The sequence below is a fragment of the Scheffersomyces spartinae genome (genome assembly GCF_019049425.1).
Source record: "Scheffersomyces spartinae strain ARV_011 chromosome Unknown scaffold_13, whole genome shotgun sequence".
In the NCBI taxonomy this organism is placed as follows: domain Eukaryota; kingdom Fungi; phylum Ascomycota; class Pichiomycetes; order Serinales; family Debaryomycetaceae; genus Lizanozyma; species Lizanozyma spartinae.
In genome coordinates this window covers 309,456-337,388 of record NW_025065060.1, presented here as the reverse complement: position 1 = coordinate 337,388, position 27,933 = coordinate 309,456, and the positions used below count along the sequence as shown (strand labels likewise).

The window sequence follows — 27,933 nt, the reverse complement described above, 5'->3', positions numbered from 1 at the left end:
CGCCATTCATCAAATCTGCAAGTAGATGGCTCCTTCCATATACGACCGACAGCAATCGGCAAATGACTATAAACGTTATGGGTGTCTGGCATATTAACATTCTTGGTAAAAGCCCCTGCTTATGGCAAGATTGTTTGGATCTGACGCTTGGTGCTTATATACATGATCTATGATAATCTTTTGATGAGACATTAAAAACCAATTAAATGTAACCCCGAGGTTCCTAGATGTTAATAGTAATAACTCGGGCCCAAGCACTTATCCCAAGAGTACAAAGCCTGTCTTTCATTTTAACTAACAACTAGCCCAACTATCACGTAACTTTAGATACTGTTCTATACGGCGCTGTTTTTTATTCCTAGAAAATTCTGTAATCAGAGCCCTTCATTCAAAGCAGCATGACTTGCTTTTTATGACTCATAGAGCTGTTGGAAATCAAATGCCAAACAGTCTACAAGAGCCCTTGGCTTTTTGTTTGTTATAACGTCCTTGAACAATTTGGCCGATGACGTTGATATAGCCTCTTATCAAATAATTATAATATCGAAGAGAAGCCAACAATCAGATTGAAGTCTTTTCACTACAGTTATGATGGGCCAAGAATACATAGTAAATCATTGAGAGAGGCTACAATACCTTTTCGTTAGAGAAATTTTAAATCGCTTTGTTGTTTCCATTATTTTGGTAAAGACAAAGAGGAGATGTCTAGCGTTATCGTTTGTAATGCGATCAACAATACAACGGATAATCATTTGCAGTTACACAGCTTTTAGCTTTAACAGAGACTCTAAATTCTATTCAATTACTTGTAACCTTTGGCGCAAACTTGGTTACTGAAACAATAACTCCTAACAAATAGTCAGGCTGAAGAAGTATTTTTTCATCGACTAAACAACTGGTGCTGTTACAATAGCATTCAAGATTATTTTGTATTCTGCCCGCTTAAAATGGTGGGGAATTAACACACAATACATGAAGCTTGCGTTATTAGCATATTATATATTAGGAAATTCGTTTTCAAGGCATTTAACCGTGGACAACGGTTAGATAACCCCATTAACCTTTAAAACCACTACATACACTTATTGTGGCTGTGACTCCTATTTTTTATGTATGTGTTTTGGTGATGTGATTACTGATGTAGGCTGCGCATAAGTGTGCAAGCGTAAGTGTGCAAGCGTAAGTGTGCTGTACATGATTCTACATTCCCAATAAAATCGAAACATAACCTGGTGCTGAGATGTCGTTTGGGGCTTACTAAAAAATTTATCGTGAGGTTCAACAAACTCATTAGTCATGTATGCACATTAATATGGACTTATGCAGCGTCGAAGGATTCTTAAATAAGGAATCGCTAGGGTGCTGTTTATGTTTTATGAACGTAAAGCCTGAAATAAGTCGAGTTGGTTCTAACATTGAATACCCAAAGGTTGTTGTGATCTAAATGTCGGGACCAGGGGAAAGCTTAAATAATATAATGCGCAATAAGAGCTGAGTGTAACGATTGGGAGCGAGAGCGCATTTTCTTGAGAGCGCATTTTCTTGAAACCCCCAATACTAATTGTTGAAAAATACTCTTCTAAAGCCTATTTCTTCTATATTTTCTTGTTGCAAGAAACCCACCCAAGGCCAATTTGATTGTAGTTTTTTATTGTAGTTTTTGATTGAGCTCAAATGAACCAATATTTTTAGGTAGATAACTTCGAAATCGAGCAGTTGGCCTTTTTAGTTCAAACTCCGATCACAACCAAGAAAAGCAGAAAAAATTGCAGCACAGCACAACGCAACGCAACGTAAACGCAACGCAACGCAACGTAGCATAACACGGCATTTTCAGACAACCACTGGACTAGGGAGAAATAAATCTACATCGAGTTCCCTAAATTACTAGTGTGGTCTACCCCTAAATTTCCAGGCTTTTACGTACAAATTTAAATGTGCGACTTCTACAAAACATAAGTCCGACTTTGTATTTGTACATCCACTTCACGTCAACAGAGGTGCCCACTGCCTTGTGGCTTTGTGGATTCTTGGTCCGTATTACTACTTCGCTGGCTTACATATACACGTGATGGTACACGTAAATTAACAAGCCTGATAGAAAGGAAATACTGCATTTATAACAACACGCTTATGCAATAGGCGCTTATAATGTAAGATTTACGGGACACTGTTCAAAGGAAAGATTCCGTACTTGCCCAAGCGTTATCAATAGAGTAACTTTAATTGTTATTGCATGCAAACGAAGCAGACTTTACAATGCATCTTGGTAATAAAATTCACACTCACAGTCCAAATTGTCAGAAAGATGCTCATTCTGTCCACTGGCGTGTCGATGTACCAATTATGAGCGGTAGAGTACGGGGGTTGATTTGGTGGGAAAGTGCTGGGAGTAAATATTGCTTCATTATTTTAAGGTCAACAAAGTCCGCAGCCGTCGCATTTTGAGCTAGACACTCATCTGTCTGTCGCCTCGGCTTCCAACTGGTAATGGTGGAATGACTTTATTATTGTGTAAAGCAAACAGCGGCTAAACGCTGGGTGTTTGTCTGCGTATTTTTTAGTGTCTGACTTTGTCTGGCCTATTGTTTCCTGGTAGCTAATGTTGAGCGTGCTAAATGACTGCACAATAACTGAGCATCGCTCTTCTCAAAAACCTGAGAAATTCAGATACCAAATGGGACATAAGTTAAATAATCCCCGATTAAATGTTGGAGATAAGGAGATAAGCGTTTCTACATCCAAGGTTAGACGTGGAAAGGAGGTGGGGCATAGTTAGTGGTTTGTAACTCTTTGCTTGCATTGGTGTGAATGTCAAGTAGAAAAGTCACAGCTTTCTGAGATTTGGGAAAGGTTAGACTCGGATGTGCGCCGAAATCGTGTTAATCAATTGCTACAACGTTAACTCACTTCATTCATGTACTTCCATCCAATAGAGACAGCTTCCTAATGGGCTAGAAAATTGTAGTGGAATGCTAAGATCAAGTTAGTAGAGCCTTGAATGATTGGAACCACATAGAATAAACTTGATCCCAAACAAATGGAAACATCATGCACAATTAGTTAAAAGACAGAACCCTGTATGACGATTTATTTCTTTATGCTTAACCGGTATTTTATATTAAAGATACAATGCAACTAAAGGAGAAACTGTTTTACGATCTTGCTTTAGGAAGGGGACAAGTTGATCCCCTTAACTGAGTTCATTAGATCACAAATATTATATCCAGTGTCCCATATATAAACAAAAAATATTAGCTAGAAAGATAATAACAATAAAACTAAAGATACTACAATGTAAGGGAGGAGCAAAGACGTTAGAATAAGACCATTCCTATTGTGGTTGAATGGGCTATTGTTTACTCTATGATGTGTTATGGTACACAGTGATGCCGGCTCACTTGTACCACAAGACATATGGTAAAAGTTCGTTTAGGTGCAAAGTAGCTTAATATCTCCCATATTAAGAATTTTGTAGAACCTACTCAACACCCAAAAATAATTACGGCAAAGCAAGTACTCACAGGTTCCACAGCATCTAAGCATCACACATAAATTAACATGCCATATTACGCAACCATCTATAAGGTTTGCTAACCTAAAGGCTGAGTATCAGTAATGACGGCATAGTACAGTATTAGTCGTGTCTTTTTCAGATGTGCCAGCCCTACCTCCGAAAAATAAAAACCGTTACATTCTTCCCAGGCAAAAAAATAAACAAGCCATGGAGTACCCTACTGAGAATGAATCTGGCGGAGGGCGCAGTCAGGGTACTCAATTTCTTAGCGTATGTAAGTGACCTTAGTTATCTCACTTCTGTGGGAATTGCGTAGACAGGAAATGATGTATTAATTGGGAAAAACAGGCGGCCATAGGGCCAAGGTCAAGCGACAAATGCAACCCAATTGACAATCAAAGGTTATTTTTTAGAGTCTAGGATTCAAAGAAGTGAAGTGATATCATCAAATATACGTTTGATTTCATAGCCATGCCACTACAAAAGGGGTGCTATGTCAACTTTAGACTACATAGTGTGTCAAATGAATGCTGAAGTCTGTTCACTTTATAAGCTATTGTTCTTTTAGTGGCTCAAACGGTTCGAGTTACAGACGTATAATTTGATCTATTTGTTCTAGGTCCCCTCTTTTAGAACAGAATTGATGTAATTTTGCTTTTGTTTTCTACGTTAAGAAGCAAGTCCTTTACGGCCAAGACGACTATAGATTGAGTACATGGGAGTTAGGTCTACTGGTTATGTACACTCATATTTGAATGTAGACTACAATTGATCCGCAGCTTGTAGAATCTCAAATATTTTAAATGGAAATTGTAGCAAACCAAGGCCTGTCAAAGTTGATGAACTGAGAATGTAATATAAGGAGTCGTGTGATTAATGGCAATAGGTCGGTAAAAAGGTTAAGAGGGTCTACTAAGGCTTTCATAAGGCATAGTCACTTCCACCTTATTGAGTTAACCGTGAATATAGTGATGCATCATTACTTAAACTTGAGAATAGCCCATGCCAAAATTCACTAGAACATGAGATGTTCGCGGGTACTCAGTAAATGGCACACACAATTGATGATAAAGCGAAATCTTAAATGGATTCCAAAGGGTAATTTCTTACTAAATTAAAAACAAATATTCTAAGAATAAACAGTAACACTATTAATACTGGCAGACTGTGTGGCTTTATAGAGTGAAATGCAAGTGTATTTCAATTCATTCTGCGAGATCTTTGCCATCAAATATGCGCTTCCAACTACATTAGGTAATAATTAGGAGCAACTACATTTTTTGAAGTTAACTATCATTACCCTATAAAGCACATTCCACTGTTTTGAAATTTCTGTAAGACATATAATATGGGAGTAATGGTTACACCAGAAACAAAGTTGTTACGTTGGCTCCGAAAAGTATGGGGCAAAAGGACTTGTGTTCCAAAGTGCTCACTACTGTCTGCGAAAGAGTGTGTACTTAAGATAGGGACTTACATGATTGAAACACTACTAACACAAACAAGTTTACTGCTCCCAGGTAAAATTAAACAAAGATACCTGGGTGAACAAAGGAATGACAACCTGAACAATAAAAAAACAGAGATTTAAATCAGCGTGCGTACATACGAAAGCGCATGCAGATGTACGGGTAATTAATGTGGAGAATGCAGCGGCCAAAAAATCCCACAAGACATGCATAATGCATGCTCAACACATCATTATTGTTCAGTTCTGACATGTCGGCAACCGTGACACCGACAGAAAGCACAGGGAAGCACAATCTTAAAAGGAGCCAACTAATACTATTACAGCCAGAAGAGACTAAGAACACAAATGTCAGAGGACAAACTTTTTATTAACAAAACACTCTTTCGAGCCACCACTTAAACAGACTTTTTCCTATTTGTTTTCATCGTAGATCCTGCATCAGAAGTACTTTATTGGCGACTAATAAAATACTCGGAGAATTTTTAAATCCTTACTCCTTAAATAGTAAATACACTTACAGAATGGGTTCACATGCAAGAGATTGGTTGAGATTACAAGAAGATGACCCTAATTTGCTTGCAAACGGCATATTTGTAGGAATAACGTGTAAGTACTTTTTGGATGCAAGGAATTCAACCGCCTGTAATGCACACCTGGGACAACTAGTTGTCAAAGAATTAAATGATAGGCAAACTGGTCTCACTGAACTTATGGCTTGGTGTCTGTCCGACATGTAGAGTCTGGTAAACCTACACATATGATATTTTATGCAAAATGGGTTAAATAAATTAAAATTGTATCTGTGAGTGATAGACTTAAACAATCAAACCGGACCTCATCAGCACTTGGTATCATAACACAAAACTGCGATATTTGTCTGTCCATTTCTGGTTTTTGAGATGAAAGTTTGGACCGACAAACTTAAAATTGTTTGTCTGTCTGACTCTATAATTTTTTTAAATGGCATGTTATCCGCTGGAGACAACTGCTCTTCCTCCCTTATCAACTACGTAACAAAATGCATACTGATACCAACCTTGGTATTTTACAAGTCGTTTGTGAAGGTTCACAACTAGAAAGTGCTTCCGTAGGGGTGTCGTTCTATTTCAAAGTTACAACTCCTGACTGCACAAGCTTGAATTGGCTTCCCGCCCGAACCGCGCTGCCCTCTCCGCTCAAATTTAAACACGGAAGCGTTTAGTGTCTGGTGTCACATAGCATACTTATGTCTGCCTGTCTGATTTTTTTTATAAGTCCATGAAATTCTTCCGCTTCCTTTTTTTTTTTATCTTGCTATTGTCCGCCCTGCTTTATTATTTTTATTGTCTCCGTTTATTATTTTTTGGGGAAGAGTTTTTTGGTGGTCCTGGATTCTGATATATATACTGTCGATTGTTATTCAGATCGCAAGAAAATCCTTAAAACTCTTTCTTTAATTTGCGATTACAATTGTGTTTGTTTTTTACCTTAGTATTTAAAACTACTAAAATAAAGTCTTATCAAAATTACGACTTATCCAACATCTCTGGTGATTGTTTAGGTCTTTGAAACGAACCGGAATTTTAAACCATCTTTGACCATTATCGCAAACCCAGCAGTTTTCGCCGTGCGACTTAACAATCTTCAAAACGTTGTTACCGTTACACTGTTTTCAATTATCTGTGTGTGTCTGTCGTGATAACCAATCATAATTTGTGTCTTGTTACTCGCTCCATTTTAAAAAATTAAGGCCTAGAAGCTACGACACCAAACTCTTCCCAATTTTGTTTCTGTTCGTCGGTATCCGCCTTACCAATAAGCGATCCAAAAACTTTAGTCACAATTAGCCATTCCATAATTATTCTGTATTTTGATTGATTCTACCTCTTGGTACTAAAGTCTTAATTCTTGAGTGAAAAAAGATTATGACAACCTTGTCGAATCCAGCTACAATGAACGATGAACTACACAAGCATTCAGGTTTGTCGGGAAGTGCGACAGGTTCCGTACCTTCTAACCCAAACCTCCTCCCTCCTAACTCATCCTCAGGTAATTTAGGAGCATCTGCTCTAATTGGGTCAGCTTTGTATAACCGGAGTAACCCTTCAACCTTGCCCTCTTTAGCTCAAATTGTTACCATGACTGGCGATGGTAACGCTAACTCAAATATTTCAGGAAATGCTCAGTCTGTTGCTAATACTGGAGGCCCTGGAGCTGGCGCTGATTACTATGATGTGTATAAGTCATATCCTGGTACTCATCCATCAGGATATGCTGGTATTGACCCTAATGCGGGAGCTATGAAACCTACTGGTTCCAACTCAATGCCTTCAATATCTGGTGCAAATGAAGTAGGACCTTCTTCTGACGACATTGATGAAAAGTGTACCTGTAAGTCAAATCCTAATAGAATCCCTAGACCGAGAAATGCTTTCATTTTGTTCAGACAAAAGTATCATCAATCCGTATTGGATGAAGGTTCGGTGGTTAGGTCGAATCCAGAGGTTAGCAGAGAATTGGGAAGAAGATGGAGGGAATTGTCCAACGAAGAGAAGGCTCATTGGAATAACTTGGCGGAAGAAGAAAAGCAAAACCATGCTAAGAAATATCCTGGTTACAAGTATACTCCTAGAAGGCATGGGAAGAATAAAGGTTCATGTCCAGCTTGTAGAAGGAAAGCGTTGAAGCAACAACAAAAGCAAGATAAAAAAGAATTTGGGGCCATGATTCCAACTCAATCAACTTTTATGGCTCCTAGACAACCTGGTATTCAGCAAGGACAACCACAACAACAGCAACCACTTCCTCCTCAACAGGGTATACCTTCTCAAGGAATGCAGGCCAACTACCTTCCCTTTCAACAGAATAAATTCCAAGACTACAATACCACTTCCAATAATCAGTATTACGATGGTAACTTTAAATCATTCCTGCAACCTCAGCAACCTCAGCAACAGCAGCAACAACCTCAACAACAGCTGCAACAGCTGCAACATATTCACCCCCTGGGAAATCCTCCTCCAGGAGTGTTTGACCATTTTGGTTTGACTACACCCCAATCTACAAATAGTTCAATTCTGGGGTCTGCTGGTAACACTACCAACAACTCTTCTTACTATTATGATCCTCAACATCAATATCAAAACTACAACTATCATCAACAACAACAACAACAGCAGCAGCAGCAACAACAACAGCAACAACAGCAACAGCAACAACAACAACAAGCACATCAATATCAACATCATCAACAGCATATACCCCAGGCCTTGGGACCTCATCAACTGCACCAACAGAACTTTCAAGAGAAGTTGAGTCCGCATTACCAACAATACCAACAACATACGAGTGCTCCCCAACAACATGGAAATGAAACCTCAACCTATGATAGCAATGGCCAAGTGAGATATAACTCGTTACCTACTCCTGTAATTAAAATGGAACAAGGAAATGGCCAACCATACCACGGAGGATATGAGTACCAGCAGCCCCAATAATTAGCTACTTGTTTTTTTGTTATTCATTTGTTTTGTTTGATTTTTTGTGAGATTTCTATAGCTATTGATTTGCTCTAGCTTATTTGTTGATAATTTTACTGACTGTCTGATGTGTTTCTTTACTTCTATTTGAATATCTATTTGAGTTTATTTGTTTTTGCTGCTCCCTTTTAATATGCTTCTTCTGCCTTAGTGATTTTAGCAACATTGGCGATAGCTTTAATCTAAGATGGAGCTCTTGATAGAAATAAGCCAGCCAGAGTATTTGGAGAAGGATGCCTAATGATCGAATGGGTGAGCAAGTGAATAGGAACAGTATATGTGAAGTGTTATGGAGTCATTTTTTTTATTTTCTTTCAATGTCCTAATAGTTTTATTTGTTTACTTCCTTCTGACTATTTTCTTCATCTCTATGTTGTATATCTATATATAATTGTATTTTAAATGAGCTCTCCTGGGGTGGAAATCGATTTGAGTTGTTGATGTAAATCTATGGTGTACCTTCGAGTGACTTCCTGGCAACCAGGGAGACCTTCGGTGTCTACGACGTGCAGCCCAGAGCCAAGTAACATAAAAAGCCGTAATGGAAACGAAGACAGCACTTTCTTAATCCGGCAAAAAGCCTTCAATATCTCTACAATAAGATAAGGCGATATTTACAGTTCCTTGGGGAAGCCCGCCTCCAATGGAAATGTCCATAACATTTTGATTGGTACGGATTTACGCGTGTCAAAGTTTAAACTAATATATTGCTCTATGATTCTAGAAAGCAATCACTTGGAGTGCATATATACACACTTAGATCTGTTGACAAGGTGCGATGCAACGGTGATTTGGCCCCTATTCTAGCTTAAAATGGCCACATTTGATTGGATTTACGGTGCGGCTACATACAAACTGATATGCGATGCCAGTGAGCAAAGCTGTTGAAGATCTGCCCCGATAAGGTATATCTGCATATATGTGGAATGTGGTACTTAAATGTTGAATTACCTGATTTAGCAGTACCTCGACTACTTTCGAACGTTGGACACATGTGTGTACCAATCCCTATATGTTGCATTTCGACAGGACCGTAAATGTAGACACTTTAAGAAGTACAAGGGAAGTAGGACCACGGCACATGAATTCCAATTCTAACAGATGGTGAGGGTAGCACCCAACGTTTGTCTCTCACTGGAACTTGAAGCACTACAGCGCACATGAGAAGCATGCGTCAACCGTACTGGTTGCTATTGTTTTGCTTTTATTGTCTTTCTAATTATTATATAAGTCATATAATATCCGCGCCAAAGGGACGCCAACAAGTAACATATTAACGATTACAAATTATTACTAAGGGCATGGGGTGCTTATGGCGGTCTTTACTATGCGGTAATTGCATGCATCGGAGGGGTTGTATTTGCCCATAGCCATGTTCTTGTTGGTAATTGGTCACATGAGCCGTAGAGGTACCTTTTTGGCCCTCTTGTATGCAATGCACTGTGCTTCGAAAGCTTTCACTTGAAGCACCGAAGAATTGCACAAATAATCAATTCTATTCTTACAAACTTGTATTATTGTGCTTTTAGTCCTTCACCTTTCCCATTAGACAAAACTTTTATTTGACATATTTTTTCCATTGCCTTTCCATCCCTTTTTGCTCTTTTGTTTAATTAGCTATTCCTTCCTTCCTCCATTCTTACATTTATATTTGATGTATGATGGTGTTTACGTCCCTCAATTACCATGCCTTGTTTGTTAATGTCTGAACTGTGTTCTATTGTAACTTCTGGTTAGAAGTTCTTCTCAACAGAATTTTCCATCAATGCAGCTGCATATCGCCTACAATAAAAGAGCATGTGTTTTAAGCCGTTTCACAGGTCGATGAGCCAATCGCAAATTTGTACACCTTTTGATACTTGCCCATTTATCTTTGCGTGTCGTTTTAAACCTACATTTCCTGGACAAGTATGTTCCATCAGAGAATGCTTTCAAGCTGTAGTCGCTTGTCCAACAAGCAGCAAAGGCGGAATCCCAAACGGTGTCTAATGTATTCGGATGAAAGCATTAGTTGAAGGGCGGCAGTTGCAAACAGTACTACTTCTAAAGCAGTATTAAGCGAAATCGGCATGTAGCCTTCGTTAGTAGCCTAAGTTAATTAAGTGCCGGATGCAATTTTTTAGAAATCGTTGATTTTATACATACTATACATTGGCAGCCTGCTGTTAATTATCTATGCTATCTTATAAAGTGGAAGCAGACAAGGGGTCTCATTTCTTACAAATCGTCAAAACCATCAACTCTTATAACTTCACCTGGTTTGAAAGGAGGAAGACCCAAAAATGGACATCCATCACATCTGAATGCATCTCCTAAAGAACATGATCCACATCCACCTTTCTTTCCTTCGATAGTGAAGTCAATTTCTGATAATTCGGTGGCTGTCAACTTAACCTTTGTAGATTCTTCTTCTTCCTCTTGTAATTCCTTCAATCCGCATGTACAATCTTTACAGGCTCTCTTCTTTCTCTTGGTCTTTTTAAATTCGTCCAAACATGATGGCTTGATTAACTTATAGTTTATTCCACCTTCAACCAACGAATCCTCATCTATCATTTCGTTTGGACTAAGAGCATCGTTATTTTCGTCTGCATCATTGAAATAATCCAATTTACTTGCCTTTCGCTTGAACATTCCCTTCTTCAATGTAGATGTGTTATTACTTTCTTTCTTGTTTAAAGCGCTTGTGCTCAATCGAGTCTCCTGTATGGCAATCTTCTTCCATACACCATTTTCATTCACAAGCCCGTTCATCACCAACTCCAAATCTTGGCCCAAAGGTAAATTCTCCCCATCAACTCTCAGAGATGGAGAGTCATCTAATAAAAGTGCAAGTTTGGAGAAAATGCCTACCGGTAAGTTTGTTTGTTCTGGATCATTGGCTATATAGATGCGACCATATTTCTGCTCCAGATCATCAGCATTTTCGATATTATTAAGCAAAAGTTGCTTAATGACACTACCGCTACTTTCTTGCTGTAATTTGGCCTTTAAACCTGTAACATAGTCTGGGTTGGTGACAGTAGTAGGGTGGAGTAAGAGAAGCACGCTCATCGCAGGTGGGACTTTGGAAATTTTCAATTTAGAGAGTAGAAGTGCAATATTTATTCACTGGCAGTGAACGATAAACAACTTAGTATTGCAAAACCTCTGCGCTTATGAACTCGAGTTTGATATATTTTTACTAAAGATGACTTTCAAACGAAGACGAACCAGAGATTTGGTATAGTCATCTTTTGGATGACAAATTGAATCATTCTTGTACCATATTAGAAAGACACGAACCCACGGACCGTTTTCCCACGACCTAACCTGGCAAAGAAATACTATGCCGGAGCTATGCACCATAAATGGTATAAACTTCCGGTACTAATAAGTGATAGACTAAACAGTAATAATCGTTTTTTAACTCAGAATAGTAATCCTTATGTAGATGTATCATGATAGTTACTTCAGCTTGAGAAACTATTAGTAAGGTGTATTCCACTGCTTTATTGGTTCACCACAGTGCCTGATTCTTCGGATTTCGCCAATATAACAAAAAATCACTATTGATCAATACAAATGGTATTTGAACCAGATAGTTGTATTACTAGCTTGGTTTGGCCATTTGTGGATATTGTTTGAGAGATAAATGGGATGGAATCATATTTACTTCGGGCAATCTATTTAGGTTGTAATTGTCATGACTTAAAAGCCAAGAGCAGATTACAAGTTATAATCAAATTCACAGTCAATTCAACCACATATCAGGGACTATAATAAATATTCCAATCAATTCAGCCACAGTCCACAAACCTTTTAGATTAGCCTGTAAATCTTGCGATACTTTAGTACACAAGTGACGACTAAAATAACAATAAAATGACTTTTCTTTCTCAATCTTAAAATTAGCCTTAATATAGCTCTGTATCACTCGATTTTGGTGACTTTAAAAGAGTATCACAGGCTTTTTATGAAGTTCATACATTTACTGTGGTAATTCTTCTGAACAGCGTATATTAGTTTTCTTCCGAAAACGTTATTGAATTGTACCTAATTATGCTAGACTCCTGCCATTGGACAAAAGCCACAACTGAACGTATACTATAACTGAACCAGTAAAAAATAGATTACATATTGCACATTTGGTTGTACAATAGCTATATGGTTTCAAAGTGGTTTTATTTGTAATACCAATTCTAAGACGTAAGGGCATCAATGTTAATTCATTTGCAGGGCTGCTATTTTCAACAAAACCTTATTTCGTTACTACATTTACATTAATTATGGCCTTTTTTCTTAATTATGACCCAATGATTGACTATTATGAGACCTGCAAAGGCTGCAATTGTATGTCGAATTCTAGCGGTCTCATATAATTAAAAGAACGTATAATAATTTAGCAGATTCCCTTTGGCACAGTTATAGCTTCATCGTCACTCTGTATTTTAGGACTCAAGTCATCATGTTTGGTTACAGGGGAGTAGGCGGTCACATGGATTACACGTGATACTAGAGCTCGCTTCGAGCGTTATCGACATATTAACTTGCATATGGACCAGCCTGAAAGCGTGTTTCAAAATTGGACTAGTGAGGTCAATGACCTCAACGGTTAGTAACGTAGGCAGGCCTAGGAGTAGAAATTGAATGACGTTCAAGGGGAAGACACGGGCTAAGAAGTGTCTGGTTAACCAGAAGCCACTTTTAAAAGGTGGCAGTGCAACCTTCACAGACAAATATTTGAAAGCCAGACTATCGGATCTAGATGTAAATAAATTGCAGACCTAGTCATTACTGCAGACTTTTTTTTGGACAATATGGTCAAACCCGCGACAGCCGTTGTTGAACTTATTGTTACCATTGCTGGTGTCGGTATGTCACCTTCAGGTGCAAAAGTACCACTTATATACCACTTATTTTTATCTTTTAGCCAACATCATTATTATTTTATTACGGCATTGTGAACTGATCCACAATCATAATGTCTTCCTGGTCTATTGGTTACTATTTACGACGGTTTTACTCTGGTGCCCAGCGGACTTCATACAGTGGGGGAAGAGGGGAAGATTATATTAGATTAAATATTAGTCGTCGTCCTTACCAATAACATTATTTACGTAGAGACTGTTGTGTATGATTGGTTCAATCCCCTCCGAGATACGATGTTTATACTTGGATGCACCGTCCTACCCACCAGAATTGTCTCGATGCGAACATCCGAGCATACAACTGATCTCTTACTACAATACCTTTCAACTTATGTTTACTTTTTGCATTGAATTGTTGTTTATTTTGTCTTGTCTTGTCATGTTGAATAGAGCCTGGATACTAACTTTCTCTTTATTCAATGCACAATTACGATTTCTAATGTCGGCATTGATAATCGGACTTTTACTGACAAAATTTCTTGCTTGCGTTATTTTGCATTTATGGAAATCTCACTCACGGTACCAAAATCTGCATGCGACACATGACAGCAGACAGTAGTCCGCAGACACGCCCTTTAAGTTTAACGCATTTTAAAAATCGATATAGCTGGTCTTGACATATTAAGCTCCATTTACGTCCGCGGATGGTTCTGAGAGAACCTGCATCTTGGTCTTCTTGTGGTCCTGTTTCGAGAGTTTGACAGCAATTGAAGACCGAAGGATATAGCAAAAGTTTCTGCCAGGGACTAAAGCAAAAAATGATGGAGGAGATTTGTAACAATAACCGCTTAAAGTGGGAATTAGCAGCCGAGGCTACTAATTATTTCAATTCCTAAGATGGAAATAATACTCTTTAAATAATACTATTAAATATTCATACCTACTTACCCCTTGAAAACGGTCTACACAATCACAATCACTTTGGTTGTGCCCAAAAAGAGTCAGCGGGACGCACTATTGTCTCCAACACGCAACCCAAACTCCGTCATCTAGACGAAGGTGCTTTGTGTGTCCATCACTTTAAACTATAACCAGATAATTAGTTGATAATTATTGATGGATTGCCTTGGTAAAAACGATGTATATCTCTTCCTTGAAGGCTCACTGACTTTTATCATGTTTTTGCATTACTTTCCATCTCATTATCGTCTGATTCATCTTCAGTAGCATCTTCAACATCAGTCTCGTCATTATCTGGTGTCGCTGTGGTGATCAGGCCTCCATGTAGGTTTCGAGGAGAGCAAAGCAGCATCAAACTCATAATCGCCTCCTGTTCACCATTGGTGGTAGATGGTGGTTCTGTTGTTGAAGGTTTTTCTTCAACGGATTTAGATAAAGCACTGGGGCATGTCTCTATGGGCGGGAGCGAGGTGAGTAATGAAGATCTACGCAGGTTCATACTATGTCTTCGATTGGCTGTTGGTGAGTTAACAGTTGCACTGATAACTCTAGTGTCTATAGTTGCTTGGTTCGATACAGTTGTTGACTTTCGAGGCGATTCCCGGTCTCCTGCCCCACTACCACCTCCTCCAACTTTAGCCAATGCTATCATAAGCGCATTATGAGCGCTCTGTTCTTCATCAGGACTGGGCATATTGTGAATTGGATGGAAATGATGAGAATGTCGATGGTGCTGTGAATACGACACAGGAGATTGTTGAAGGGTCTTAAGATTAAGATTGGCACCATTTCCAAGTTGTCTATTGCCTGGCGTAGGTAATCCTGGAAGTGGACTTATAGGTGGCTGGGAACTAGTTGTTGGTCCTAAAGTTGTGAATTGGGAACTAGTAGAAGGGAGTGGATTCGGCATAGAAACTGGTCGTTTCTTTACTTTTTTTGTTGGTGATGACATCGTATCCAAGAGTTGATTAAATTGCATTTGCCTTTGCAGTTGTCGTTCTAAATTCTGTTGTTGAAGTTTCCCTAAAGCGCTAGTGAGCTTCAGCTTTAATACATGAGATATTTCCGACATATCACTGATATCTTTTCCACTTGGAACAACCGGATTACCGCTGTTGTCAAATACCAACCTCTTCCCCACGGGACTAAGGAACGTTTTCTGAGGACGGAATATTTGCTTTGATTCATTCTCTTCGTCTTCTTCATCAGAATCATAGGGTCGTGGTGTCTTGAGTACATTTTTAGAGCCTTGCTGCGGCAGTGCAAGCTTATGCATGTACTCTGGCAGCTTGTAGTGACCACTAGATGTCCGTTTCAACGTAGGAGTGAAGGGAACTGTGACAGGGATTGACCCGATGGAATCTCTTTTCTCAGGTGTGGTTTTAATGGATCTTGTGGGCGAACTATCTACTCCGTTATCACTGGCGGTCTCAAATCCAACTTTCTTCTTGGGACTACTCCGCAAAACCCTTTCGGAGGGAACGGCTGTAGCTCTGGATTTTGGTATTTTGTTGACTGAAACATCGGTCATTTCCGTATCCTTTATCATTCCGCTTGAATGTGGCTCTGCAAGAGCTTTGGAAAGACGACCTAACTTGGGCGGCGATGATACTGGTGTTTTGGGTCCACTCATTATAATTGTAGTATTAGAACTTTTATCTGAATTAATGTTTGACGTATGACGTATGCTGGTGCCTTGAATTCTTATTGATGGTTGGGATCAACGGAAGGACATACACTCAATGTATTTTTGTTCGTCCTTGAGTCACTCAGGCACGATTTGAAATGCAAGTGCAGACACAGTGCACTGGAAAAACTATTAGAAATTAATGCTGTTGAATACAGCGGAGTCGGTCCTATCTCTGAACAAGTCAAAGTGACTGTCTTCGTTCAATGCTTTGTCGTGGTTTTTCTGTTATTCCAAACTTACAACTCAAATTCCCCTTAACTTTCGAGACTTTTGTGTTTTGAACACACCTTTTTGAGATTTTAGGGTGACCGTGACACCGATACTACCCACGACCAAAACCCATAAAAAAGGTGATCTTGTTGAGAAGTGCTACCATTTGGCATGATAATAAACACTACAACGACACTACCTCGTGGTCGTGTCTGCATTATTAATGCCAGTACCAATTTGTCGTATTTGTACATAATGTGGACATTTTTTCCGCATTGTTATTATTATCTTCAGTGTAGTGTGTTAACCGATTTAGTGCTTCTGCATGCAACTGGGGTTTCTGGCGTTTGAATATAAACATAAACATTAAATCTGTCACCTTAACTTCACAGCCAGGAGTACCTTAAAAAGGCATCCTTCATTGAAGCTGTCGTGTTAATTTCTTGACAACCATCCATTCCTTTCCGAAAACGTATTCTGATTGACCAAGTCGTCCTCCATAAAGCACATACACAGGGATTGTTTATGAACTCACAGACTTCTACAGATGCCCTGCGGCGACGCAGTTTGGGTACGAGTTTGTCATTTGCATCTGTCAATAGAGCGTCCATGATTGTCAATAATCCACCGTCAACGGGTGGTCCAAGCAAAAAGTTTTTAGAACAAGTGTTCAGCCAATCAGCAAGAAGACGGTCTTCATCCACTCCTAGCAGGGCTTCCCATCTACGTCGTCTGTTTGGAGTCAACGACAACTTGGGAAGACCGGCTGTAGTGATTCCTCCAGCCCTTCAGACTCCGTCTCGTTTAACTGGTCAACAACAACAAATGGCACTGTCAATACCGACAGCGCTGACGAGTCAAAGAAGAAGATCAACGTTTCTGCAGAATCCTCAATCACTGCAGACTAAGGCATCGCTGCAAGAGCTGGCTTTGTTTCTGCAGCTGCTGCAACGAAGGATACTGCAATCAGCCACAGCTGCATCTGCTGCTTCAGTGGCTCCAGCAGTTGCCGTCGATAGCATGAATAATAAGAATTTAGATCAACGTCCATTAAGAGATAAGAATTACCAGGCGTTGATTCTGCAAGAAATATTAGATTTCCTAATCACCAATAAGTTTGAACTGGAAATGAATCATCCTATACAACCTCGGACATTTAAACAACCAACTCAAAAGGATTTTGTACTTATATTCAAGTTTCTTTACTTAAAGATAGACCCACATTACGAATTCCAAAGATCTATCGAGTTGGAAATCCTACCTATTCTTAAAAGCCTTGGATATCCCTATTTATCACATATAAATCGTTCACATATCAGTGCAGTTGGGGGCCAGAATTGGCCTCAGTTTTTAGGTCTATTGTATTGGATGGTAAAGTTTAATAATGATATCGTGGACATCAAATATAATGTTGGGAATTGGACAGAAGTCGATGATGAAGTTGACGCCTTATTGAATGATTATGTGCATAGTTGTTATCAAGATTTCCTCCAGCATGATGACAATGTTGATGAGCATTATGAAAAAGTAGTTGAAGCATTTGAAAAACACTCTGAGAAAATAGAAGAAGAAATCAAAAAATATGAGCAGATTAATGACGATGCCTTAAAACAATATGAACATCTTTCAAGTCATTTGCAAATGCTTGAGGAAGAAGAAAATGCCACTAGGTTATTAGAATCTGATATTGTAAAGCTTCAAGCATATGCTGAAAGAATGGAGGCATATCGTGGAACATGGGCTGAAAACCTAAATAGTTACCAAGATGAGCAGGACCGAATTAAAGATGAATTTCTCAGAATAGAACTTGAAATCAAGGAAATTGCAGGGGAGCTACAATCTAAGGAGTTATCAATACTGGCTATAGATGATTTATTCAAAGACCGTGACGATAAATCTAAATCTATTGCACAATTGGGTGCCAGAGAAGAGGATATCAAGGTACGTGTTGATTCAATGGAGCAAGAACTTCTCAAGAAACTTGAGAATTTGCAAACAACATTAATGCATTATAATGAAATGGTTCGTGGACTTGCATCTTCAGGTTATGATTTTAGTATTTCCTTCAATAGTGAACAGATTTGGAGAGCAGATGGAGACGAAAAACGCTTAATCTCTAAGGACTTGACGGAGGAAAGGTCAAAGCTTATTCAATTACGAAATCACTTGCTTCAGAAAACACATGATCATGAGGAAACTTATTTCAAATTAGAAGAAGAAATTTCAACAAAGCATGAAGTTAACTTGGATCAACGTAATCAACTTGAGCGTAAAGAAGCTCAATTGTTTACTGCCAAAATGGTTTATGACGAAGTCTACACCAAAACCATGGAAGCTTCTCAGAAGTACCTGACAGAACTTGAACGTTGGGAAAGACAAATGAATGAGATGAGACAACAAGAATCCAAAAGTGATTTTGAACTTGAGAATCGACTCAGACGTCTTCAAATGGATCATGATGCTCTTGATTTGAAATTACTTCGAGAGAGGAACGAGCTTGTTGGTCTTGCCAACCAGGTTACCTCCAGATGCCATAATCTTCGGTCTAAGATTGGATTGGGGATATTGGAGCTTGACGATGCTCTTAACTTGGAGCTCAGTAACATTCAGGATAGTCTTGAACTTGAAGGGGGGTCGTCAGTACCTGTTGGAGGAGCACTGTCAATTGGAATTGCAACTACTACTGGCACCGAGGAAATTGTATAATAAAGGACGACTACTAATGTATTTATTTATGTATTAATAACAAGCAAATACCCTAATTAATTTATATTTACAAGATGGAAGTAAGGAAGCATATATGCAAGATCTAGAACTCATTTCTTAACCACATTTGCTTTCTCTTTGATCTGTCGTTCCGACCCTTGAGCTTATTACGAGACCATTTGGTCTTTATGTCATTTAATTCTCCTTCGAGTTGAGTCTTTCTTTCCTTGCTGACGGTAGCAGTCAACACATTCACCTTGTGCTGCTCAATCCCAAACTTCTTAGCCAATTTACCCACAGTCCAAGTGGCTGGATCTTGAGTTCTTAATTCAACTATTTCGCTAACAATTTCTGGAGTCAAATCATACTCCCTCTGTGAAGCATTATAGATCAAAGGACACTCTTCCACGTCTTCCCTGCTCATGCTCAGCACATCCTTCAACTTCAATCTAGGGTCGCTGGGAGGTAAGAAGGCTCTGGGTGTACGTTGGGAGGGCTGGAAAATTGCATGGGATGGATTATGTACCAAGCCTGGAGTCGCCTTGGGCTTGAAATTGAAGGCAGACCTTGATTGGTTGTATCTGTTTCTTGGGACTGCCTCAAAGGGTATATCCTTCACGGAGTACCGGCGTATTTGTGTTCTTAGCATCCTATATCGTATAACAAGCAACAATGCTTAATATGGTTGTATGGTCAAAAATTTTTCAATTTCTCAGTGTAGATATCGCAAGAGCGCTTCATGTCGTATGTCGCGCAAAATGCGACATTACTTCTTTAACATAACTACATAGTGTCGACAATAAACGCTATCAAACAAGGTGCTCATAAAAGTGGCATTCCTATTATTAGGGGCTTATATAAGTTCATGTCTATTGTTTGGCTGTTCTTTTGTTAAAATTTGGTAGGGACGGGCAATTGTTATACGCTTTCCATCATACACTGTTTGGCTGCGAAAAATCACCCACGAATCTCTACCTTCCAATGCTTCCCAAAATAAACACACGGATCGCTTTCATCTATGAAATCAGTTTAGTAGATTTTGAATAATTAGAAGAGCCTTAGAAGGACAACAAACTAGACTCTATCAGTGTATATTTTTATTGCTGTTTCACCTCCGCTAGTACGTATAGTCAGGTTCAAGTTGCTTGTAGTCAACTATATTAACTTTGGGTAAATGATTTCTGAGATGACAGACGCCGTGATTGCTCCTATCGCCTGAAGAATCAATAGCACAATTAAACTTTTTATTTTAGTTGTGCCATCATGTGATGGAGTCAACAAACTTGAATTGATCTTAAATGCTGCCGCCTTGTTTTGTGTTTTGGTGTAGTAGTCATGTGCTACCTTATCCACATACTAAACGGCCAACTTTTGGGATATCGAAAAACCCCCGACCGTCCTCCGAGATAACTATCGTTGGGTTCCCCTTTCAAACGCTCACATAGTGATATACAGTTGTCCGACTTGAACGATGGTCTTGTGTGTTTATAAGCCATGCTGGCTGTTTATAATCCACTATTATAACTTTCAAAACGACTATGCAGAATCTTGAAAGGTGTAATGTGTTTTCGAACTTTATGTATTATATCAAAAGATCTCACTTCTAAAGGATTGCCTCTGTAGAGAAAAGCAACCAGGAATTATCTATTCTCCATCACTATGGCCATGACTTTGGAAGTGATGTAAGTTTTGTTATGTAAAGAATGTTATCCACAGTGCAAGAAGTAGATCATTATAATTTGAATGTGCAGTTTTTGTAGTTGTGAGGGGCAGAATGGATGATTTAGCAAGCAAGAGCATACCTATTTCAGAGTTAAAGGTTTTTATTTAAACTTGTAAAAGCAGCTAGGAAAGGTTGAATTTTTAGAGACTAGTAGCTTAATTCAACGTACTAACATTGTAATTCTCTGTTAAAAAGTAAGCATTCATGACATGTGTGGGTGGTATTAAAAACAGACCTTACAGCAAATCTTCCATTCACTTGCTTTGGCTCAGACGTACAGTTTAATATTTGATTTCAAATGGCAAGGATTAACGGAATCAGTTATTGGCTTCGATTAGCAGAGATGGAAACAGGGAATAGTATCCATAAAAGGTTATATTACTTTTATGTAAGCGGAGCAAGTAGTAGAATGTAGTCTCTGCGACGTTCGCTTGTTAAATGGTTATTGGCTGCGAAAAGAATTTCACCCCAAACAATAACCATAATTTTTACAGAAAAGAGGCAGAATTTCTTGCAAAAAGAAGGAGCAGTAACGACGATCAACATCATTGCACGATTGATCTCAGCTAAAGACATATTTACAATTTAAACATACTAGAAAATAGTCTACAGCCATACTTAACTCAATGGTTAGCAATATAAAAATTGGTTTTAGGGTGTCAAGGAGTTAAAGCACACGATTCCTTAAAGCAGCACTTAAACATTAGTACCTGAGGGTCAGACCATCTAGTAAGTGAAAAAATGGTACTCATTGCCTAGTTGTGTTACTATTGTTATGTAAAAGGTTTAAACGAGAGTCTATTCATGTTTCAAGCTAACGGCAATTAAAGGCATAAGTATTGTTTGATTTTATCGAAATCCTAGATCTGCTACATTTGACAGACGACGAGGATACTCCCACTCAATGTACAATGTTGCCAATTTAGGGCATCACCAAATAGTAGATTCCAATAGTAGTAGCTCACATACAGGACCAAATCAGTATTCCATACTCAGACGAAAACTACAACGTTGGGCAGGAATCTGACCCAAAGGAGAAAGAAACTGTTTCATACTTGAGAATGCAGTCTCCAGTGGTCGCTAAGTCCCCAACTTGAACTAAATTCAAACATTAACTTGCAATAGGGGCCGAAGCGGTGGCCCCAGCTATTAAAAAGAAAAGTCCATTAAGTTAGTCTCCGAAATTTTCAAGCTTCAGGTTCAGGTTGAGTGGAAGAAAATAGCGATTCTGCTCAACAGATGTTGCAACGAATTATACTAGTATACAAATCGTATAACGTCACATCCTGATTATAAGTAAGTAAACAAAAACACAATTAAATAAACAAACAAGCCAATAGGAAAACGTCTCGTTTCATTATAATTGATGGTTTGAGTCCAACACGAATCACGAATTGAAACCCATAGTGAGTGCGAAAGGGGGACGACTTTCTTGGTATCACCAAAGATCATCTGTATGTATGATGTTGTTGCACACAGCAACCGATGACCGGCCTCATCAGGATATAATGGGGGTGATGATCTAATGTCAAACACCAGAACATCCAGAATAACCGCTAATTTATATCAAAGGAGATCAAGATAGCATATATATCAGCATGTACAACGTTCCTCTTGGTTACTATTAGAGAATGGGTGCGAAAAACTTAGCCTCATTTTATCACACTCTTCCGCCCCGCCATCTAATGGATAGAACGAAGAAAAATGAGCACCGTTTCAATGCTTGGCTTGGTCCTCGAAAGCTACTCATCTATGAAAAAATTATTCTTAGCACCCGGAGTATGCCCCGATTCTAAGGATACATTTTGACAACAATTTAGAAGCTGAAACATAGCTTTCCTGTGCAGAAGAGTTGGTTCCTGCTTGGTGCCTGTTTGTTGACTTTTCCAAATAGACGCGAATTTGCCAAAGCATGTATGTTGCAAACGTCTATGTTTCAGAGATGCAGATGCACCATTCCGTCACATTTTTGGGTAGGAAATGTGTCCTGAGTATTTATACTACCCGAGTTCCGTAAAACTTTTTGGAATCGTAGATTTCCTTTTAAGTCAGTGAGATTTATCTTTAATTCCATTGATATTCCCATCCGTCCTTTCATTTTCTTGCGTACTTCTATCGCGTCCATTCCTTAGAAAACTATCGATTCTGACCCTTTTATACCCCGACTCTAAGTCCGTCGTTTGAAATATCCCCCCGGAAAGTTTAAAATTATCTATCAATCGAAACCAAAGCTATAATGTTGTTCGCTTCCCTTGTTTTGTTGGCTACTTCTGTGGCTGCAATGCCTTATAAAAGGTACGATAACAGTACTATTACTGATACCACTTCTTCTGCCATTGCCAGTTCCTCAGAAATTGATACCACTATCACCGTTAACGCTTATATAACCGTTACTCTACCATCCACAACTTTAACGTTGGCAACTTCCGATACTTCAGCTGTTTCTTCCGCTGAATTGGCCGTTTCTTCTGCCTCCAAGGAAGCTGCTGCTGAATCAAGTGATGTCTACGAATACACTTCTGATGTCACCTTGACCTCAACCATCACCATGTATGAAACAATTGTTTCAGACTCTGTCACTACTGAAGTCCCTACAAACACTCTTACTTCAACCATAGCCACCCAAACTGTCCAAACAACGACATCTGTGCACGAAGACTCTTCTGTCACTGTGGCTCCTTCCTCTCCTTCTACCGAAACTGCTACTGAAACTGAAGCTGACGAAGAAACCACCTCCACCATCACCAGATTTGTCACTGTTACCGATGACTCTGGGACTCACACCGAAGCTTTGATCTCTACGTCAACTGGATGTGTCGCTGAAACTGTCACTGTTACCGCAACAGAAACAGAAACTGTCACTGCAACCCCAACCACTCCTACTGGCTATTCCATGATTACTAAGACTACCGCTATACCTGTTACTGCAACATTCTCCCAATCTGATACCACTCTCACAGTCACCTCATACATTGAAGTTACTCAAACCAACTTAGTGACCATCTCATCCTCAGCTACTCCAACCACATCTTATGTCAACAGCACAGTTCCTGAGTTGAGAAAGAGAGATGGATTCTATTATTTGTACTAAGGGTACTAAGTCAGCCAGACACAATAATACAGACAATATTGTTTTGCTGGTTCTAGAACTCAATTATGATTTAACTCAGAAGCCTTGGACTCAAGTGCTTATGTTATACTTTATTATATTACCACTATAAAACGGGCCATAGCCCTTTAAAGCCTATGACGACTGCGAAAGAACCTATTTTACATATGGCGAACCGCACGTTGAAATGAGGCGCCCATACACTCACAAAAGACAGTATTTGCTTTATACTGGGACCTTCTATCCATGGGCACCAGTATATACCCACTGCTATCGTTATACGAAGCTCACTTTCAACAGTGAGAATAGAAGAAGAACACTACTACTTATAGGTTTTATTAAACTCTATTAACAAAAGTCCTCGCGTCTAAAATTTGTTTCCATTTCCAGTCCCGCTTGCCGGCAGCGGTGTGTACTGTTTTACTTTTAAATATGTCTTTTTTACTGGTGTTTTATCGGCGTGAGCTTCCCTTTTAGCTCCACCCTATTTTTTTGCTTGATTGGTTGATTGATTATTTTATGCGGAACATTGTCTGCAAACCGTGTAGCTATATTTTATTATCGTTTATCTTTGTTATAGTTTTTCTTTATACTCATTAACCATTAAGTACGGAGGCCTTTCATCAAACAACCTAAAATGTAGTCCCCCGCTAAAATAGTCACTAATTGGTACGAAACACGATTCCACGTATTCGCAGCCATAAAAGTTCGTCCATATCCGGCATATAACAAGCCGAAAATTAATATAGTATTGGTGCCCCAAAGTAAACATAACATTAGTTCCTTTTATAATACGATAACTATACTACTAACTTGAGTTCAGAATACTGATCGTGATCCGCTCATCATACCAATCAATTTATTACTGATCACAATATAATTGTTATACTGACAGTTGTGGTTGTGATAATTACTTGTTTCTCCTCCAAATGGGTACTCCTGATCATCATAAATCATTCACGTCTTTGAGCTCTTCAACTCAAAGAGGTGCATCTCTAGGATCTCATCCTCATGGATTGCATTCAAAACATATTTCTCGCCACGGAGAACCTCATAGTGCCGCCGAAATAGGCTCCGTTACTCCGTTACAAGGATCCACGATATTTAACTCCAAATCTGCTACTGTTTCACGGAATAAAGTGGTGGGAGGAACAAAATTAGATATTGAGGACTTTAAACATCCTCAAATGTCTAAATCTTCTTGCTCCAGTACCAGATCATCTCCTTTAGAAAAATATCGTAAGAAACGTAACGGTGATCCTGCTGCTCCTAACACTGAACCTAGTGTCAAAAGATTATTATCACTGAAAACTAAGATCCCTAAAATGAGCCCTCCTAATCACGAAGATCTGGATTTTGACGGGCTATCATCACCAACTAATCGTCAAGGTACTATCCCTGATCCTATAGATTTTGATCCTAGTTTAAGAGAAGAAGATGTTACTCGCACTAACGTAATGGAATATACCGATAGAGACCTCACGAAGGCAGCATATTTGAATGAACCCGATAAGGAGAATATAACCGTTGATTATGGAAAGGGACAAAGTCGTGATACTAATGATCAATCTCATGAAATCCAATATGACAAGGAAGTACGTTTAGCTGCTTCTAAAACCATTGAGATTGAAGAACCTGAAATATCAAATGGTATAAAGAATAATAGTAGTGGTGGTGGTGAACAAGATGATATGGTTTTGTCACCGATTACCAAGGATGTTTATGATTTTGAATCTCCAATTAGTGAAGTTAAAGCCCCATCAGTTGATAGAAGCGAGGAATTTATGACTGCGCTTGAAAACAAAGTATCTAATGATCAGAAACTAAAGGAAACCATTTCAATACTTCAAGAACAAGTTGCTTATGATGTGGGGATTTCCAAGCATTTATTAGATAATTTTCAGTTTATGACTGATTATTACTCTATTCAGATGAAGGGAAAATCAGATACCATTTCTCGATTAGAACAATCGGCGATTACATTACAAGAACAAATGGATGAAAAGGATTTATATATTGAAAAACTTGTTGAAACCAAAGTACAAATGCAAGATACCATTGATTCCAAGAATGAACAAATATCTCAATTACTTTCTGGTGAAGAAAAATTATTGGAAAAGAATACACATGCTTATAGTGAGCTTTCTATTAAATCGGAGAAAATTGCCGACCTTGAAGCCGAAGTATCAAAATTAGAAAATGAAATTGATACTGTTAAATCAGCTTTACATGAAAAAGAAGTTGAATTAGTGGATGCAATTAAGAGGGTCGATTTCTTGCACCAACAAAATGCTGAATTTAGTAATGATGCTAAGACTGTTGAGAATCTTCGTCGTGAAGTTGATGCATTGGAAAGTAATAATAAGAGAATTGAGCATTTCTTACATAGTGAGTATTCCAAGAAATTAGCTCAAAGAATTCAAGCTCGTGAAGCTACATGGAACGAGAAGGTATCATCATTACAAACCAAATACGAAAGGTCTCAACTGGAAGTTAAAAGGTTAATGCAGATGGTCAGTGGGACTAAATCCAAGCAACTGTGAAAGTAATTATAATTCAGTATAGTTTGAGGAATATACAGCGTAGTATAAGAAAATACTCGTGTACCGGCACAAACTGTTGATGCAACATATAGTTGTACAAATAACTATAATAACAGTATTCTAGTACATACTACCATTAGTTGTGCATTTGGTTGGATTGGTGGTACTGCGTAGCCTTATGTTTACTATGTAACATATTGAAGCATTGTAGTTCTTAGAGTGAAACACCGGTGATATAGAAGCGTTGATACAATAAGGCTCACACCCATAATTTAATAGAGTATAGTGGAGTACCCTCCGTATGAATTGAGAATAATACAAGAATTGTTAGTGTACGTAATAGTATGTAACAGTCGTTAAAGTAATGGTTTGGCATGGGGAGCCTGACAAAATATGGGTAATAGTCTATGCGTAGAACGCGTGGGTAATAACGTGTGTGCAGTAGTCAACATACGAGAGCAATTCTTTAAAGATGACCGTAACACATAGATGATAATGATAATATCAATAATAGAAGTGTCATAGTAGATATAAAAGTTGAAATAAAAGTGTAAACTCAAATGGTGGTAACCTAGTGGCCCACTTTTGTGTAACATTTGTAGAGTATAAAAATTTGCGACCTCAAGTAGAAACTCAACACAATTAACCACCATTACTTAATCATAGATTGTAGAACGTTTTCAGCTGAAGAACAGTTCTATCTGGATTGATTTTTTGACGTTCTGACCCCCACCAGTGTCCCCCAATTCAATTGGACAAGTTTTATTTTACCCCACCATGTCTAATGCCCAAGCCACCAAACTCTATGAATACGTCATAGAGGAAGTCATTAGTGGATCAAGAGAAGATTTTGAAAATAGTGGTATTGATGAATCTACTCTTCAGGAGTTAAGAAGAATCTGGTGTGATAAATTAAGCCAATCAAAAGTAGCAAAGTTTGGGTGGGAAGATGAGGAACAACACCCGAACACCAATATAAATGCCATAACTTCAAATACCACCAATCATAATACCAGTATTAATAATAATAATAATAATGATAACAACAACAATAATAATATTAATAACAATAACGATTTATTGGGAGGGCCTGAATTATCCTATGCTACTAACAATGATGTTGCACCCGAATTGACAGAAGAAGCATCAGACAATGGTCTTCAGATCCCGACTATTATTCCATCAGTAGACACCACTGGGGGATTAATGCTTCCCAACTTATCTCAAACAGATGGTACGTTTGAATTCACCATTGAAACCGATCAGGCCAGTGATTTGTGGAAGGGTTTGAAGAAACACACTATTGCCGAAAAGAAACAATTACTACTGAAGAGAATAAAGCAGAACGATGGACCGGATGACGATGATGACGACGAAGACGATTCAGATATATTTAACGATTCGGACGACATAAACTCTGATTTAGATGAAGGTTTAGAAAGTGAAAAGAGTGACGATGAAGATGCAGACCAAGAGGGTCAAATCATGCTTTGTTTGTACGACAAGGTTCAAAGAGTCAAAAACAAGTGGAAGTCCAATTTGAAAGAAGGTGTTGCTAATATCAATGGTAAGGATTACGTGTTTCAGAAAGCTACTGGTGAGTGTGAATGGTAAATTAAGTACGTACGTAAATATT

General features: G+C 38.6%; 7 protein-coding genes across 7 annotated transcripts; 5 read left to right on the top strand and 2 right to left on the bottom strand.

Annotated features, from left to right (window-relative positions):
- Positions 1-6,919: 6,919 nt before the first annotated feature.
- On the top strand, positions 6,920-8,464 carry RFG1 (HMG domain-containing transcriptional repressor; the record flags this gene model as incomplete). Its single annotated transcript, XM_043191843.1, has 1 exon — positions 6,920-8,464. The coding sequence occupies one exon, from the start codon at positions 6,920-6,922 to the stop codon at positions 8,462-8,464; it is 1,545 nt and encodes a 514-aa protein (XP_043048815.1).
- A 2,259-nt stretch (positions 8,465-10,723) lies between these two features.
- On the bottom strand, positions 10,724-15,949 carry DRE2 (electron carrier; the record flags this gene model as incomplete). Its single annotated transcript, XM_043191842.1, has 3 exons — positions 10,724-11,514; positions 14,053-14,091; positions 14,548-15,949. 3 exons carry the CDS (start codon positions 15,947-15,949, stop codon positions 10,724-10,726), a joined length of 2,232 nt encoding a protein of 743 aa, XP_043048814.1.
- An 876-nt stretch (positions 15,950-16,825) lies between these two features.
- On the top strand, positions 16,826-18,922 carry NDC80 (kinetochore-associated Ndc80 complex subunit; the record flags this gene model as incomplete). Its single annotated transcript, XM_043191841.1, has 1 exon — positions 16,826-18,922. The coding sequence occupies one exon, from the start codon at positions 16,826-16,828 to the stop codon at positions 18,920-18,922; it is 2,097 nt and encodes a 698-aa protein (XP_043048813.1).
- A 103-nt stretch (positions 18,923-19,025) lies between these two features.
- Positions 19,026-19,571, bottom strand: KQ657_001027 (mitochondrial 54S ribosomal protein mL58; the record flags this gene model as incomplete). Its single annotated transcript, XM_043191840.1, has 1 exon — positions 19,026-19,571. One exon carries the CDS (start codon positions 19,569-19,571, stop codon positions 19,026-19,028), a length of 546 nt encoding a protein of 181 aa, XP_043048812.1.
- Positions 19,572-20,393: 822 nt separating this feature from the next.
- KQ657_001026 (uncharacterized protein) lies at positions 20,394-23,736 on the top strand (the record flags this gene model as incomplete). The annotated part of the gene is made up of 3 exons (XM_043191839.1): positions 20,394-20,401; positions 22,417-22,424; positions 22,877-23,736. 3 exons carry the CDS (start codon positions 20,394-20,396, stop codon positions 23,734-23,736), a joined length of 876 nt encoding a protein of 291 aa, XP_043048811.1.
- A 947-nt stretch (positions 23,737-24,683) lies between these two features.
- KQ657_001025 (uncharacterized protein) lies at positions 24,684-26,297 on the top strand (the record flags this gene model as incomplete). Its single annotated transcript, XM_043191838.1, has 1 exon — positions 24,684-26,297. One exon carries the CDS (start codon positions 24,684-24,686, stop codon positions 26,295-26,297), a length of 1,614 nt encoding a protein of 537 aa, XP_043048810.1.
- A 472-nt stretch (positions 26,298-26,769) lies between these two features.
- TOA1 (transcription initiation factor IIA large subunit) lies at positions 26,770-27,911 on the top strand (the record flags this gene model as incomplete). The annotated part of the gene is made up of 3 exons (XM_043191837.1): positions 26,770-26,775; positions 26,815-26,821; positions 27,034-27,911. 3 exons carry the CDS (start codon positions 26,770-26,772, stop codon positions 27,909-27,911), a joined length of 891 nt encoding a protein of 296 aa, XP_043048809.1.
- Positions 27,912-27,933: the final 22 nt, after the last annotated feature.